Raw genomic sequence first — 16,283 nt, forward strand, 5'->3', positions numbered from 1 at the left:
ACTTCATCTGAGTGTCAGGGGCAAGGGCAATTCAAACAACCCATCCCCAACTGATGCCATCTGGTCCCAAGATGTCTGCTTGCTTTATTCTTTTCTCAAATATACACCCAGATTTCAACTAAGAGGTTCCGTTTCTTTCTGTTTTTTTTTTTTCAGAAATTTTATTTTTTAAATATTTTATTTATTTATTTATTTTGGCTGCACCATCTTCACTGTAGCACGCGGGATCTTTTAGTTGCAGCCTGTGGACTCTTAGTTGTGCCATGCATGTGGGATCTAGTTCACTGAGCAGGGATCCAACCCCGGCCCCCTGCACTGGGAGCCCGGAGTCTTACCCACTGGACCACCAGGGACGTCCGGTTTGTTTCAATTTAACCATGGCAACAGCCCCACTGTCAGTTTCTTTGCTCCACCTGCCTTGTATCTTAACTTCTTCCTTCACCATAGCCTCAGAGAGTTAATGATTCACTGGCGGTTCAACATGTATTGAGGTGTCGGGCGCTAAGCTGGATGCTGGGTACAATGGATGAGATGACGTCGCCTCGAGGAGTCTGGTCTCATAACTCGAAGACATTCTCAACTGTTCTCTCTGCCCTTTCCACCCCTTTCTCCTCCCTCTGCCCTGGGAAGGGATCCGTAGCCTAGTCCTTGGGGTGGTTAATATTCCCATGAACGGGCTGGAGGTGGACCAGCTGAGCCTGCCAGATAGAAAGATCAAAGGCGCCCGGAACCCCGACGCCTGGAGGAAGCCAGCCTGGCTCTCAAGAATGCCACTGGCACCGTGCGAGTTTCCTAGGGCATCGCCAGAATTTGGAGAAAAGGATGCAAAGCTAAGAAAGGAAGTTCCTCTCGCCAGCTGGCTGGAGTCTGCGCCTCTCCTTGTTGGCTGAGCAGGGTCATTACCCTAGAAGCTTCCCTGGGCGGTGTCTTTGCGCTGGGCCAGTCCGCATTGGCACACGCACCCGGCTGTCTCGGAGGCGGCTCCCGGAAAGGGATGCGGACCCAGGAGGCAGTGTAGACTGGGGCTCGAAATCGGATTCTCCATCCTTCTCCTCCCGCCCACTTCCAGAAACTTGTCTCCCGGGTAGAAAAGCCTCAGAGGAGCCGTTCCCTACTCCGCCTCTTGGCTCGGGGCCCTTTCCTGCCCGAGAGCCCCACCCGGCGCTTGCCACGTTCTCCCTACCAGCTCGAGACCCTGCACCTCAACCCCAGGCTGACTTCCCACCAGCCGGAAGCACAGGGCCCCAGGCCAGAGCAAACCCTCATACTCCCCCTGGAGTGAAGGGGAAAGCTTTGCTGACCTGGATTGGACCGCGGGGACCCTCTGCGCAACCGAGAAGTTGTAGAGGGCATGAGTCCCGCGCGCTCGGATTTCTCTCCCCCTTAGGGGTCGCAACGGAGCTAACGGCAGCCGGGCCCTAATCCATCCAGGCCTTTAATCCATCATCTGAAATCTCTTTGAGAGCTCAAGACGAACGCGCACACACATCCATACACCAGGGTTGCACAAATCTTTTATTAATATTTTCTGAGGACGAGTGGTTTGATGTCTTGATCGGCATTTCAGCGTTTAGAATACACTGCATGCCACCGTGGAGCAAGTAGAAATGTAAATGAAACTGGAGCCCAGAACATGCAGCCTCTTAAGAAAAAGTAATTCCCAAATATTTTCTTTCTCTCTGCTTCAACGTCTTTTGTTTCTTTAATGAGACAGATCCCCAAACAATGATTCGGAGTGTGGTTTCCCGACCAGTAGCCTCAGCATCTTTTGGGAACTTGTTAGAAATTCTGGGGTCTCACCTCCACCTCACACCTCTGGAATCTGGAACTCGATGGATGGAGCCCAACATTCTACTTCCAGGAGCTGTCCAGGTGATTCCCATACACGCCCAGGAATCACTGGCTCAAAAGCCTCCCTGGGCAGTGTTTCCCACTGATCACTAAATATAACTAGCAGGTACCAACCTTGTTTACTACTTATCTGTTTAGAAAGAAGTCTGACGTGACAGTGGGGAAGACTGCTGGAGGCACAGTGAGTTGCCTATAAGAAGTCATAGAAGCAATCAGAAGGGGGGGGAGAGAGAGAGAGAGAGAGAGAGAGAGAGAGAGAGAGAGAGAGAGAGAGAGAGAGAAGGGAGGAGAAGGGACTTCCCCAGCTTCAGTCCACTTTCAGTATCTGTCTCCTCCTGAGAACACACAGACATGCTTATTTGAAACATGTCATTTTCCTTACAGGCTTCTACAACCTGCTTTGGTTGTTCTCCTTCTAGACTATCTTAGAAAGCACCTTCTAAGATATTTTTTATAACTGAGAGGTCACACCTCCCTCACCCCTAACTATCTGGCTTGTGGTAAAGGGGGTCCCCCACTCCTTCCGATACCGCTTGCCTCCTTTAAAATCGAGGCATGCCAAGGACCTGTGCTGGCACGGTAGGCTCAAAGTCATACCCCGCTGGGACAGGCTTGAGAAGAGCACCAGACATTGGGACGTAGGGCATGGTGGGTGCAGGAGGACTGACGACCTGGCAGAAGAGAAGGGTCCATGGGAAGGAGAGATGTTTAGACTGTGGATGTGTGTGTGGAGGGGGGTGGTCCTGCGCCAGGGCTAGTGGTAGCCACAACCCTGTCATTCCCACCATGTTGCTTGCTCCTTTCCGTGGACAACCTTTGGGTCCCCTAGTGTGCCCAGGCTCAAAGGCTGAGACCCCTGTGTTCAGGGTTTCCAGACAGCCAGGCACCAGTGTAGCCCGTATATTTGCTGGTCCCACTCCCTATCTTTGTTCTCTGAATTTTTCTGGACTCTGGATTTCTAGGAAATCGTCACATTGGTATAAAGCTCTGGACAAAATGGGAGAACATCGAGGAGGGGTAAAGGGTTTTGTGTGTGTGTGTGTGTGTGTGTGTGTGTGTGTGTGTGTGAGAGAGAGAGAGAGAGAGAGAGAGAGAGAGAGCGCGCGCGCGCGCGCGCGCGCGCGAGAGAGAGAGAGAGAGAGAGAGAGAGAGAGAGAGAGAGAGAGAGAGAGAGAGAGAGAAGTTGTAACCTTCAACATTGCATTGAAGGGGTGTGTTGGTTCCTGCAATAAAAAGACCCTAGCTTGTGCATGCTCTCGAGCTTCCTGCCTGAGTACTTTCAGGTCTGGTCGGGTCTAGTATAGGCAGCTCACCGCCAGCCACTTAGTACAAGTGACCAATATGTGCACGGATCTTTTCCATTACAAAGCAGTTGCAAAACTATAACTTCATTTGAGCACCACTAAGTCTTTGTGAGGTGAAAGAGGAAATGTATGAGTACGATTATTATTATCATTATAATCACGTTTATCCCCACTTTTGGAGATGAGAGAACTGAGAATCCAAACACTTTGAGGAAAGAACTGGACGCAAAACTAAGGCTTAACTTGCGCGTCCCGCGTGCACAGCTTCCGGCCTTGCGCTGAAAGCACAGACTGCAAGTTGTCGGTGGGAGGCATGAGGACTTTTTTAACAAATTGTTTTGCTGTTGGGGGTCGTCAAAGAATGAGCAAGCAGAAATTTCTTCTCTAGGGGGCCGCCTGCCTAGAGTGCTCAGAATTTGGAGTATTTATTGTAAAAACGTGAGTGGGAGCTTGGAAAATTTGCTGAACGTGAGACGCAGACAACTGAATCACGTTGGGACGCATCTCTGACTTGAACTGTGGATCGGTGAGGTGAGGGTAGACGGTCCATCGCTCTGGTAGAAGCGAATTTGGGAAAGGTGGAGGTGGCCAGAGCTTAAAATGCTCTCTTGAGGGTCAAGTCCGGGTAGGGGGTTAAGGGGCTGGGAGGGAAGCCTGACACCCTGAGAGGTCCTCCGACGTGCGAATGGCAGGTACGTGGATGAAGAGTCACCCGCGTTCCCAGCGCTTGGAGAGTGGAGATGTGGACTTGGTAACGTGGTAACTGTCTCTGGCAGAGAACATCCCTCCTGGCACAGCGGTTCCCCGGGTCAAGAGCATCGCCGGCTCCTTCCCTGCTGTCCAGGCTGAGGGCTCCACCCCCTAAGCGGCCTTTGGTGTTGGTTGAAGGTAAGTGCAAGAGCGGGGGAGCCCTTACTCAAGGTACCTAACTGAGCCGAGAAAAAGGAAAAAAAAAAAAAAAAATCGAAAAGAAAGAGCAAATGAAGCGGAAGTTTCAAGGCCCTCTGCGAGGAATAACAGTATAAATAACCGAAGACGTCTTGTAAACACTGCGGTCATAACCCCGAACATTAAACAGCCCCGGTGGCATCTGGCGCATCGGCCGCCGCTGGCTGCGCTGGGGCAGAGAGGGAACCCGGTCCCAGGCTCCTCGGACGCGCCTCTCTGTTTATCTCAACTTAATCTTCCCCAACGAGCTGTTCCGTAGCCTGGAAGATGTTTAAATTAAAACCCAATCCACCGGAAGTCGTGGAGAGGAGCTGAACGCGCTGGCTAATGTAACCGAAAGGCAGGCATGCGCGTTGTTATAAGTAATCATCAATTATTAATAAGAAATATAAAATACACGTTGCAGCCCTTTGAAAATCGTAAAACACATTCCAAAGGTATGGCATTTATGTTCTTCATCGCTCCCAGTACTTCTTCACTGTTTTGCAGCTATGGGTTGCTTGGGTTCATGCACGCGCCTGGAAAGTTATAGAATGTGGAGTTTACCTTCCTGCTCGTGTTAGCAATTAAACTGTGGAATAACTGAAAATCAGATTTTTCTTTTCTGGTGTGTTTTTCTCTTGAATCGTGTAACTGTTAATAACTTTAATCCTTCCCTTTCTTTGTTTACAGTTACATTATTTCTAGTTGTCTGAAAAGTAACGTGCAAACTTGAGGGACTAGTTTCTTTTTGAGGTTTCAGTGCAAAATATGATCTGCACCTTCACAGTGGAAATCGTATTTAATCATTGACTATCTCTAGAAGTTTGGATTGAGATTCAAAAGAACCACTTTTATTTTATAGCTCCCCCATAGTTCCCCATCTTTCTATTCCAAATATATATTTTAAAAAATCACACCAAATGTCAGGGCTTTTAGCAATATAAAGAAAGATTTATTTTTGAAAGTAGCAAAACTTGTTTGAAAAAAATATATATCTTTAAGTGAATTACTTTATAAATGTGACTGTCAAAGTCAGCTATTCTATGATCTACATTTTACAACATATTGTACAAAAGATACACATTGATAGGCTCTTATTATCTATTTATATATTTATAATTACATATTGCACTTGGACCAGCAAGGCTCGCAGAGTCATTCACGGTAGAAGTTAATAAAGTTAAATAGATGGGAATCGTTGTAAGTACAATTGATGTCCTCTGGTTTGGAAACGAATCTCCTCGTCGCTGTAAAGTGTTCTCGAGGGGTGGGAAAGGGAGAGGAGAGTTGCAAGGGGGAAGAAGAGACAGAGAGCAGGGAGGGCAAGGGTCGCCTTCCCGGGGCCCGCTCCCCCCCACCCCCCCGCCCCGGGAGCGCGCCTTTCCCAGACTCGCACCTCCAAGGTCAGGACGCCGTGGTTCCACATAAGCGGCTTGCGGTCACCACTTCTTTCAGGTCACTCTCGGGTTTCCCGGCCACCATAAAGGGCCACGTCTGCAGGAGAGAAGAGGGTGGAGGAGGTAAGTGGCCATGGAGGAGGGGTGGGATGAGGCGGGAGCCCGAGACCAAAGGAAAGGGCGCCCAAAGGAAAGGGCGCGGTGGGGGGCAGGCAGTGAGTTGGAGAGGCCCGTTATCTCTGCAGTTTTCCCGGTGACCTAGTGCGCCCTGTGGCTGGGTAAAGCAGAAAGCGGCGTTGGCGCCAAGCCACAGCTCGAGGTGGTAGAGCAAAGAGGGGCTCGCCCTGGGTTTGAAGTGAAACCCAAGAGAGGAGACCCTTGGAAAGCCCAAAGTGGCTCCTGCCTTGCCACAGCCCGGAGGCAGATGCTGGGGTGAACCGGAGCAGGGAAGCCGAGAAGGATGGGCGCCGGGTTCAAGGTGAAGCGCCCTGCTGGCCCTCTTCTGACGTGCTGGTCAGGCTTCCCAGCCCTCTCTCTTTCACCGCTATGGATTTCCCTACTTCTATCTTTAGTTTCCTCCATCACAAACGCCGGTTTTAACCACAGTTTCTAAATTAATCGCCAGCTCTTAAAAACAAATAATGTTAAAAAAAGAATATAGCCGTGTGTTTTCACATTGTGTTCCTACTGGGCTGAGCAAGCATAGCTTTCTCTTCCCGTCCCCGTTCTGTGTATAATAAAGCTCCCTTAAGTTTCTTATTCAAAGATGAAGGCAGCAGCAGTTGTAAATGAAGGCACTGCTTTCATTTTCGTTCCAGATTTTAAAAAGCTGTTTCCTCATTCAAAAACCCTGACTTTTAATTAGAAGGAAAAATATTTTTCACAGCAAAATGTGGTTTTGCATCCCCCCCCTGCAATTCCTGAAACCAATTCAGAGAGAAGACAATTCAGACCTTCAAACCTCTCTCTCTAGTGCCCACCGATAAGAAGACTTTTAAGAGGAAAACCTCTCCTTCTTATCATATATAAACAGAGGTGGTAGTTAGTTTTTGTTTTTCTTTAGCCCCTGGAAGGTTTAAAATTAAATCAAACGAAAAAGGAATTAAAATATAGTTCTTAAGCAGTAAAATGCGGTTGAGAAAAATATTAGACTCAATGAGCATTATTCTTTAAGATAAAAAGTATCATGTTCTTAAACTTGAAGGAGAGTGACCTATTTTAATATTATTTATTACACTAATACTCGTGATAATGTTCTGATTATGCTGGTATTTGCTAGAAATTCTGGGATTCGAGAATGTTAATCCATCTGTAGGAGAAGTGCAGAATATTTAAACAGTTGGGGACTTATGTGACAATTATGGGGGGGGCATGATGTGTCCATATGTAAAGGTTCTACATATCCTTGGGAAAGAAACAGAGTTGGCTGTTCTTATTTACAGGAATTAGAGGGGGCGGGAATCAAGTTCTACGCTTCAGCTGAAAGAATAAAAGTATTACTAAAATGCCGCCTCAGCGCGCAGCATCTTGTCCGTGTTCGCTGTCCCGCACCGGCCCTGAAGGCGCTGGCGCGAGTGCGGAGGGATCCCTCCTCTTTGCCAGCTCGATACGCCTGCAAACTCCTAATTGGGCTGCCACGTCAAATACTCGCATAAATCAACGCATTCCCGCGGCTTGGAAGGCAGAGAGTGAGGGCCGTGTGGGGATCGCCTGCCCCGGTTCCCTAGAGACGTTGGCTGGCGGTGACTAAGATGCGCGGCTCCCAGGCTGGCGCGCACCCTCTCACCGGGGACCCAGTGCAGCCGCGCTGGGTCGCCCCCGCCCCCCTCCCCGGGACGCCGCCGCCGCACCGGAGAACTTACCAGGTTGACCGGGTGAATATAACCGTTCTCGTACTTGTCGTTGGCCAGGATCTGCCTCAAGTGGGCGATGTAGCTGGACGCCAGCCTAAGCGTGTCCAGCTTGGAGAGCTTGGTGTCCGGGGGCACCCAGGGCAGCGTGGTCTTGAGCCTGGAGAAGGCCTTGCTCAGCACCCGCATCCGGGCCCGCTCGCGCGCGTTGGCCGCATTGCGCTGGACCTGCTTCCCTTCCTGGCTGACCCCGCTCAAGGGGCTCTTCTTGGTGGGAGCCTTCCTCCTCTTGCCCAGGCCGCCGCGGCCCTTCTGGGGAGAGCCGGTCTCGCAGTTGGAGCTCTCCTCGGTGCTCTCGTTGGAAGTCACAAACTCCTTGTTCGAGTCCATTTTCAGCCCGTCGCAGTCCAGCATCTCCACCTCTTGAAGGTCGTCCACATCGCTGAGGGAGCCGGTGGACATGTTTGGGGGAGAGGATGAGAGAGACAGGGAAGGGAGAGAGGAGAAAGGGAAGAGAGGAGAGAGACCCCGAAACCAATGGACCCCCCGAACGTGGAGTGTGGGCCAGCCACCTCGGCTTGGGAGCCGGGAGTTGCGGGTCTGGTTGGGTCTCACACCCCTTTCCCCTTCGCAGTCTTGAGGAGGAGCCGCGAGGGCTTCTGCGGGCAGGAAGCCGACGCTGTTTCCCCACCCCCGGAGTCGTGGCGGTAGAGGAGTGTGAGAGAGCGCTGAGGAATTTGGTGGACACTAGGAATTTATCTGGGGAATAGAGGCGGATCCTTGCAGCCCAGGGGAGGGGCCTGCGAGGCCCCAGCAACTCTCTTAGACCCCTTTCACAACCGGAGGGAAACTCACGCACAGCCCCTGATTTCCAGCTTGCAATGTGAATCAATTCCATTGCAGGACGCAAATACCAGTCACCTTCTCCCACTCTTGGCCGGTCTGGGGAGGAGCGGGCCCCACTGAAGCTCCTTCTCCGGGGGGGCCCATCTCCTAAGGCCCGCTTTCCTTCTTAACAGGTCATAGCTGCCTGAAACTGAGAACTTTAGGAACACGACCACATCCTTTTGCTGTTTCTGGGCCTTCCACCCACAAATCTCACTAGCATCCTCTGGCTCCCCGCTTCCCCCCAGAAAACACCAATTAAAATGCAGGCAGGGATCAACCACCTCCTGCCAACACCCTATAAGACTCTGTGGCTTTTCCAAGATATCTTCACACCTTAACTCTGGTGAATTAAGACAATAAGTGCTTTCTAGGATCATTAGAGTGATGACAGAGAAAGTACCAAAAAATCCATCTACACCTGGTCACTTGAAAGATATCAAGGAACTGCCGGTGTGTACACGAACAGACATGACCATTGCACACCCACACACAACCACACACAGTTTAGGGGGAGTGGAGGAAATGAGATAGAGTAATACTGGTGTGTGGAAAACATTTTGTTAGTCGATAATCTTTTCTTAATGAAACTAAAACCTATAACCTTTTCTTAATGAAATTAAAACTTTCCCCTAAATTTCTTTCTAGAAATGCAGTTAATATTGTCTTAAGAATGTTAGTTGCTCTCAGACATCACCTTGTCCAGGACTTCTGGTTTCCTCCCTCCCAGTGCTGCCTGCTGCCTTCGCCTTCTCCTTACATCCTCTTGGCTACCACGGTTCTGCATGTAAAGCTGACATTACAAAACGTTAAGCAAAATGTCCTGTTCAGAAAGTTCTTTTTTCCATCTCTACCTCCAGCCCCGACCATCTTTCCTGGAGAAGAAGAAAATCTGGGGAGTAAGTAGAAAAGCAAAGGGAACCAGAAACCAAGGGATTGAATGACATCGATGAAATGAAATCAGAGAGACAGAATGCATGAATATTTCTTACTAGTTCTCCAGGTTTTATTTCCTTGCAATTAAGCATTGACAATGAGGGGCTAGAGCAAAATGCAAGAGCGGATTCTGAGCTTTTGGCTCGGAATCTGCACCCCTCTCCTACATTAAGATACCATATCTCTAATCCTGGGCTCAGCTGGGAATTCACTAACCTCTAACATTTTGTTTTGTTAGCAGGGTCTTGTTTGCTTTCCCCCTATGCTGTAAACTAAACAGATTGTCAGCAAATCAGTCTTTATTAATGAATTAGTGAGACCCCTCCCCGGCCCCATAATATCTTTGCCCAGGATCCAAAATTTGTTAATCACCGGTGTAGAGATTTATGGGCTCTCTTATTTTCTGTTGTTTGTGCAGGTGGAGATTTAAATGACCATATCCACTACCAAGATTTATTGCGAGAGTGATTGATGTTATAAACCAGGAAAAGGACTCTTCACACAGCAGGGATGATAGAAATATCAAGTTGAAGTTGCCTTTGTCCCCATGCACAAATGACCCAGCACTACAACACAGAAAGTATAATAATTTAATCTGAGATTCAAGACAGCATTAAGAGAACACCCAACAGGCCTGTTAAATGTTTCCCCTCTGATTCCCAAATTAGTTTCCTTTGATTTTCCCTCCCTTTTCTCAGTCTTGGTAAGACATGAAAGTTTAAGGTATTTTTAGACTAAAAGAGCTATGTGAAAGTGGGCATTGGCCAATACTTTGTGAACGTACGTGTGTGTGTGTGTGTGTGTGTGTGTGTGTGTGTAGCTACTGAGATAGCTGCAGAATAACCACAGGTAATTTATTTATTTGGGCTCTGGAATGGGATGAGAATTAAGAATCAGAACTATGGCCTTACCACATACCAGGCTAGTAAGCTAGGAAGATTTTGCTTAGAGTGCTTTTCTTACTGGAGGGAGAAGGTCTGATTTTCTGCTACCCTTCAGTTGGTAAGCTGCTGAGGCTGTTTGGGGGGTAGTAACAATCATAGTAATATATACATCCGAATAGATTTCTGCTCTCTGATTTTTCTAAGGTTTGAAACTTAAAAACAGCAATTTCTGGAAAGGAGCAAAACTAGCTTCATACTACAAGCTGCTTTTTGTGCCTTGCAATGAGTATTATTTTTTAGATAAGTAAAAATTAAGTCCACTTATCCTGCAGTGATACAGTTAGTCTGGGAAGGGATAGTGGGTTGATAATGAACTTGGGGTATTTGTAAAAACCCTCTAAGCGATAGCTACCTGTTTGGGAGCAAGCTATGAAGAAAGCTGTTATTTAGGTACCTGGTGTGCAGTCTTGAAGACAGTAGATTAAGATGAATAATACTTTTTCCTCTTGACATTTTGTGTCTACCCTACTAATAAACACTTAGGGACAGATGGGTGGGGGAAATGACTTATTGTTGGATTCTACTGAGAAAATCAGTTAAGCTGTAACTTAAGCTGTGCCAGATTCTCCCAAAATATAAACTATAATTCTGTGAGAAGAGAAGCATTTTTGAGAAACTGTATTAACTCTTTCAATAACAAGAGAAATCCTTTGAACATTACACTTTCAAAGAACTAAGTAGAAAACTAGTGGTGTGAGAGCATGAGGTAGTTACTAAAAGTTCTTACCTTACTTTTAAGAGAGAATTTATGCCTCAGCGACATCTGGCCAATTTGTTGCACACTTCTAACAATTTGTTCTGCAAGAAAGGCTATCTTTGAAAGATTTCAATGCTAAGGAAGATTTATCTCCAAAAGTAGTAAAATGAAGATTAGGCATGGAATGTATCCTTGAACGTAAATCCTCGTTTATCAACTGATAAATTTTCAGGAAGTTCAAATTTGATTCAGTTGCACTTGGATGGGATAATTTGCTTCCTTTTTTATGAGAAGAAAAACATCAGGGCTTCTTTTGAACTGACTTCATCTACCATCATCACATTCTCTTTCCGGGGGGCAGGGAAGTATGTCTTTAAACTCGAATTTTAGTCCTTTTCTCATACTCCCTACTAGTTGGCCAGGAGGCACACAGGCTGGCAAATTGGCAAAACTGCCAATTCTATCTTTCTTTCTTCGCTTTTAATTAACACCTCCAAATGTGTTATTCTCTTTGTTTGATGGTAACCAACACCACTTCAACGATGTGCTGACCTTCTATGCAAATTGACACCTCTTTCTCCATTGGACATAATTGCCACTGTATCCTTTGCTGCTAATTGATTATTTTCCATCTTCAGCTTATAAGACTATTGAAATTTGACTGTATTTTGTTAAATTTTAACTTATTTTGTCAGGTGAGCATTATCTCCCCTTACTGATTTCAAATTATAATGATGCTGGCCTGTTATATTTTGGCAGCCAAAGTGAATACAGCACCAGTGAGTGAGATTGGTGGCTATGTAAGGACATCAGTGATGGTGATGCTATTATCTTTACCTGGCACCATTTTTAAAAATTTATTTTATTGACATATAGTTGATTTATAATGTTGTGTTAATTTCTGCTGTAAAGCAAAGTGATTCAGTTATACATATACCGTATATACATTCTTTTTCATATTCTTTTCCTACGGGGCACCATTTATGATCCGTATTCAGAAGTCCTCTTGGTGTTCACCTTACTGTCCTCCTCCTTTTCATTTAATTCAATGAATTGTAGATCCAGTGCTACAGCACTAAAATTTAAAGCTGGCAGACAGCAACAATAAAGTCCAAAGAAAGACTCATTATGGTTTTCAGATCCAAGAGTTACCCTTGCATCCCACATGCTCCAAAATGTAACTCTGAAAGCAACAAGGCCTGTGCACGTGAAAGACAGAGTTTACCTTAAGGGGCAAGTGAGCTGAAAGAAACTCAGGCAGATAGTGAGAAGTGAAATTTTTACAAATCGAGTTTGATGTCATCCTAAGTCTTCTAACACTAGCATATTTTATTAGACCTGCTCAATATTAGGAGAGAAGAGAGAAGAAACTGAACAACTCTCCTGTCAGGTGCCATGTGAGGTTCTGTGCCTCCATTCTCCCATTTTATGTAGAATCTCTCTTTTCTGTTGTCACCACTAAAGAAAGAGCTGCTATATGAAATAGAAATCTTTTTTTTTAAGTTATATTTGCAATTTTTAGTTGAAATATAGTTGATTAACAATGTTTCAGGTGTACAGCAAGTATATATCTCTTTTCCAGATTATTTTCCATTACAGGTTATATAAGGTTATTATAGGGCATTACAAGATATTGAATATAGTTCCTGGTGCTATACAGCAGGTCCTTGTTGCTTATTTATTTTATATATAGTAGTGTGTATCTGTTAATTCCAAATTCCCAATTTATCCCTTTCCCCTTTGGTAACCATAAGTTTGATTTCTATGTCTGTGAGTCTATGAAATGGAAATCCTAGTAGAAATGTGTGCCAGAGGCTTTCCACCCGTAACAATGAAGTTTTAGAAAAACTTGCTTGAGTGATGACTTTTCTGTGTCTTAGTGTAAAGCCTGAGCAAAACCTCCCAAGTTTTCCTCAAAATAATAAATTTTATGGATTATTTGAAAGATGCCTATAAAGCATTTTATGTTAAATATGGCCTATTGATGGCAATAAAACAAAGAGGCCAACTTACTGTCAGGCCCCTTCCTATCAGGTTAGGATAAGATGGGCAAAAAATAAAATCACAGCTTCTTTCTGGTGATGATCTGCTTGTAATTACATCCTTGTGGCAGGTGCTTTTAGCCTCAAGGAGCCAAAAATCATGAGTCATAGAGTTTAGATCCTGGGACCATCAAGAAAGTACTTAGAATGTGACTCCTGGCCTCATGAGCGTAAAATATGTCCAGGTAATGTAGTATTTTAAAATAGAGCTCCAAAGTGATAGACTCTCAGAATTGGAAGGGGCTGAGAATCGAGAAGGCCCCTAAGTGGTCAAGAATTCTGTGCAGGCTCACATAAGTGGTCAGCCACAGTATTGCCACTTGAACCTGTGTCCTGATTTGCCTTGTAATGCTCCTTCCACTAAGCTAGATTGCTTTGAATTGCTTTTGAATAAGAAGAAGAAATGGGTGAGAAAACTTATATTCTATTTTGAATAAGAAGAAGAAATGGGTGAGAAAACTTATATTCTATCATCCCCTATTTAGTAACAAGAATCTGTAGCAACTGAACCCTGAACTATCCAAACTGAGACAAACTCGAGCCGTCCTGGGGTATAATGATTTGAACTCTGTCTAAGGGGTTAAAGTAATGTAAGTTCCAAAGTGGCCTTGTTAAAATAAATCTCACTTCTACCATGGGGGCCTGATGGGCAGCCCAAGGGCCACTCATTCAATGAACACATCCTGAAATCTGCCCTCTTCTCTCCATCTCCCCTGCTAAACACTGGTTCAAGTCACCAAAGTCTTTTACTAAGATGACTACAAAAGTCTTCTAAATGCTCTTTCTGCTTCCATTCTTGCCTTTCTAAAATCGTCTTCCAACAGAGTGATCCAAGCCATTCCCCTTCTTAAAATCCCTCAAAGCTTTCTATTGTGTTTAATACAAAATCCAAGTTCCTTATCATGGCTTACATGACTCTGTTTGGCTCACCACCCTCCAATCACACTGGCCATGTCTGTATCTCTCAAAAACACTGTATCATTGCCACCCCAGGATCTTTGTCCTCACTCCTCTCTCTGTTTGGAGGCTCCTCTCCAGCTCTCTGCGTGGTGGAGTCCTTATTTTTCAGGTCTAAGTTCAAGGGTCATCTTCTAGGTAAGAACTTCCTGAGCATCCACTATGAATATTTCTGTCCCATCATCCTATTTTATTTATTGATCATAAATAATAATAGCCAACATTTACTAAATGTTTACCACAAACCAGGCACTGTTGTCAGCACTTTCCAGATTAACTCACTTAGTTCTAGTAGCAACCTTATGAGATAGGAACCTTGGAGGTGAGAAAGTGGAGGCACAGAGAGAGTAAGAAATGTGCTTAATTCATGAAGCTGGTGATCCAGCTGGCTCCTGCTGTGTTATAACCCAACCTGGTGGCTTCAGTTAGTGTCATTTCTCTTGGTTCTGTGGTTGCTTGGGCTCAGCTGGCTGGTTCTCACTTGGGGTCTCTCATGCTGTTGCAGTCAGAAGGCAGCTGAGTCAGCTGAAGGCTTGATTAGGCTGAACATCAAAGATGGCTTCTTTTTTTTTGTTGTTGTTGTTTTTTTTCCGGTACGCGGGCCTCTCACTGCTGTGGCCTCTCCCGTGGCGGAGCACAGGCTCCGGACGCGCAGGGTCAGCGGCCATGGCTCACGGGCCCAACCGCCCCGCGGCATGCAGGACCCTCCCGGACCGGGGCACGAACCCGCGTCCCCTGCATCGGCAGGCGGATTCTCAACCACTGCGCCACCAAGGAAGCCCAAAGATGGCTTCTTCATTCACACACTGGCATGGGCAGAACAGCTAGGGTTGGCCTGGCCGGGCATCTCTCTCTGTACAGCCTCTCCACATGGCTTCCTCAGCCTGGCAGTCTCAGGCAGTTGATCTTGTTACATGACAGCTGACCCCTTTCTGGGTGAGCATTCCATAAGATCCAGGTGGAAGCTGAAAGTCTTCTATGACCTAATCTTGGAAGACACACAGCATCACTTTGGCCTCATTCTATTGGTCAAAAGTGAGTCATGGAACCCGCTCAGATTCAAGGGGAGGGGTCTATAAAAGAGGAGGTGTGGTTCAGTGTGCATATTTCTGTTTGGGGGGGTCATTCTTGGAGGCTGGCCACTACAGGGGATAAATGGCAAAATCCGGGTTTAAACATGGGCCAATCTGAGTGTAGAGCCTTCACTTTAAACTACTGTTACTGTTTTGAAATTATTGTGTTTATTTGTATTTACTTTGTTATTGTCTCTCTGCCCCATTTCCTCCCCCATCACTGTAATAAAAGTTTTCCTGAGTTCAGGGACTTTGTGTGCTTGGCTTAGTTGTGTGCTCAGAGCCTAGAGTAGAGCTAACACATAAGATGTACTTAAAAAGTAGTTGTTGAATGAATGGATGGATGTTCTAGAACATAGCATATGGAAGGCACACTGTAAACTGTAAGATATGCACATTATTTAGAGGACTAAACACAACTCCAACGTACAGTGGCTCAGACAAGTCACAGATTTACTTCTCTCTTTCTTATAGTGTAGACCTTGGCAGGTGGTCCAGAGTGGATGGGTGACTCTACTTCACAAAGATACCCAGGCACCCAGGTTCCTTCTGTCTTGTTACTCCGTAATCCTTTGGGAGCTGGATGACTTCATATACATAGGTAAAGTCAGCTTACCCTCACCAGCCCTCAGGAGGGAGGAAGAAGAGGGTAGAGGGCGAGCAGGTTCTTTATAATAATGGGATCTAGAAGTTATACATATCACTTCTGCTTCCATTCTATTAGCCTCTTTAGTACAAGGAAATTTTGGAAATATAGTCTCTGAATATAAGGGGATCCATTAGTAGAAAGAAGGGGAGCCAATTTATTTTCTGCCAGTGTATTTGTAGCATAAAGGATCAAGTTAACCACAGCTAGAGTAGAATATTTTGTTTGATTCTGATAGAAAAGGCAGATCACAAGTTCTCTATGAAGTTTATAATTTGTTCAAAGTACCAGTGGGCTTCACTTCTTATTTGGAGCTCAGAATTAGTTGAAAAATATTTAACAATCTACCTCTGACTACTCATCTGAGAAAACTCATCAATATGAGCCGTTCTAGCAAATGTTGTCGTTAACTTACTCTCAGTAAAATAACTTTTTAAAGTTACTGCTTTTGAGAAATGACCAGAAAAAATGTGCAGGTTATTAAGGCTGTTTACTACCTACTATTGGCCCTAACTGAAGCCCTGTAAATTGCTTGTTTAATTTCTATCAATCTGATCATGCAGCAGGTAAATTTATAAGGGGTTAGAGCAAGTGGAAAGCTTTTTAAAAATTTTTTACTTTTCTGACATATTTTTAAGGTTTGCTAATAGTTTATCATCTTAGTCAGCAAAATACCATAGACTGGGTGGCTTAAACAACAAACATTTATTTTCTCACTGTTCTGGACGCTGGAAGTCAGCGATCCTTGTACCAGCCTGGTTGGTTTCTGGC

At 45.6% G+C, this 16,283-nt stretch overlaps 1 protein-coding gene across 1 annotated transcript; it reads right to left on the reverse strand.

Moving 5' to 3' along the window:
- Positions 1-5,489: 5,489 nt before the first annotated feature.
- TCF21 (transcription factor 21) lies at positions 5,490-7,794 on the reverse strand (the record flags this gene model as incomplete). The annotated part of the gene is made up of 2 exons (XM_082855544.1): positions 5,490-5,579; positions 7,345-7,794. The coding sequence occupies 2 exons, from the start codon at positions 7,792-7,794 to the stop codon at positions 5,490-5,492; spliced, it is 540 nt and encodes a 179-aa protein (XP_082711670.1).
- Positions 7,795-16,283: the final 8,489 nt, after the last annotated feature.

The sequence above is a fragment of the Leucopleurus acutus genome, assembly GCF_964270905.1.
Source record: "Leucopleurus acutus genome assembly, chromosome: 15".
Lineage (NCBI taxonomy): Eukaryota > Metazoa > Chordata > Mammalia > Artiodactyla > Delphinidae > Leucopleurus > Leucopleurus acutus.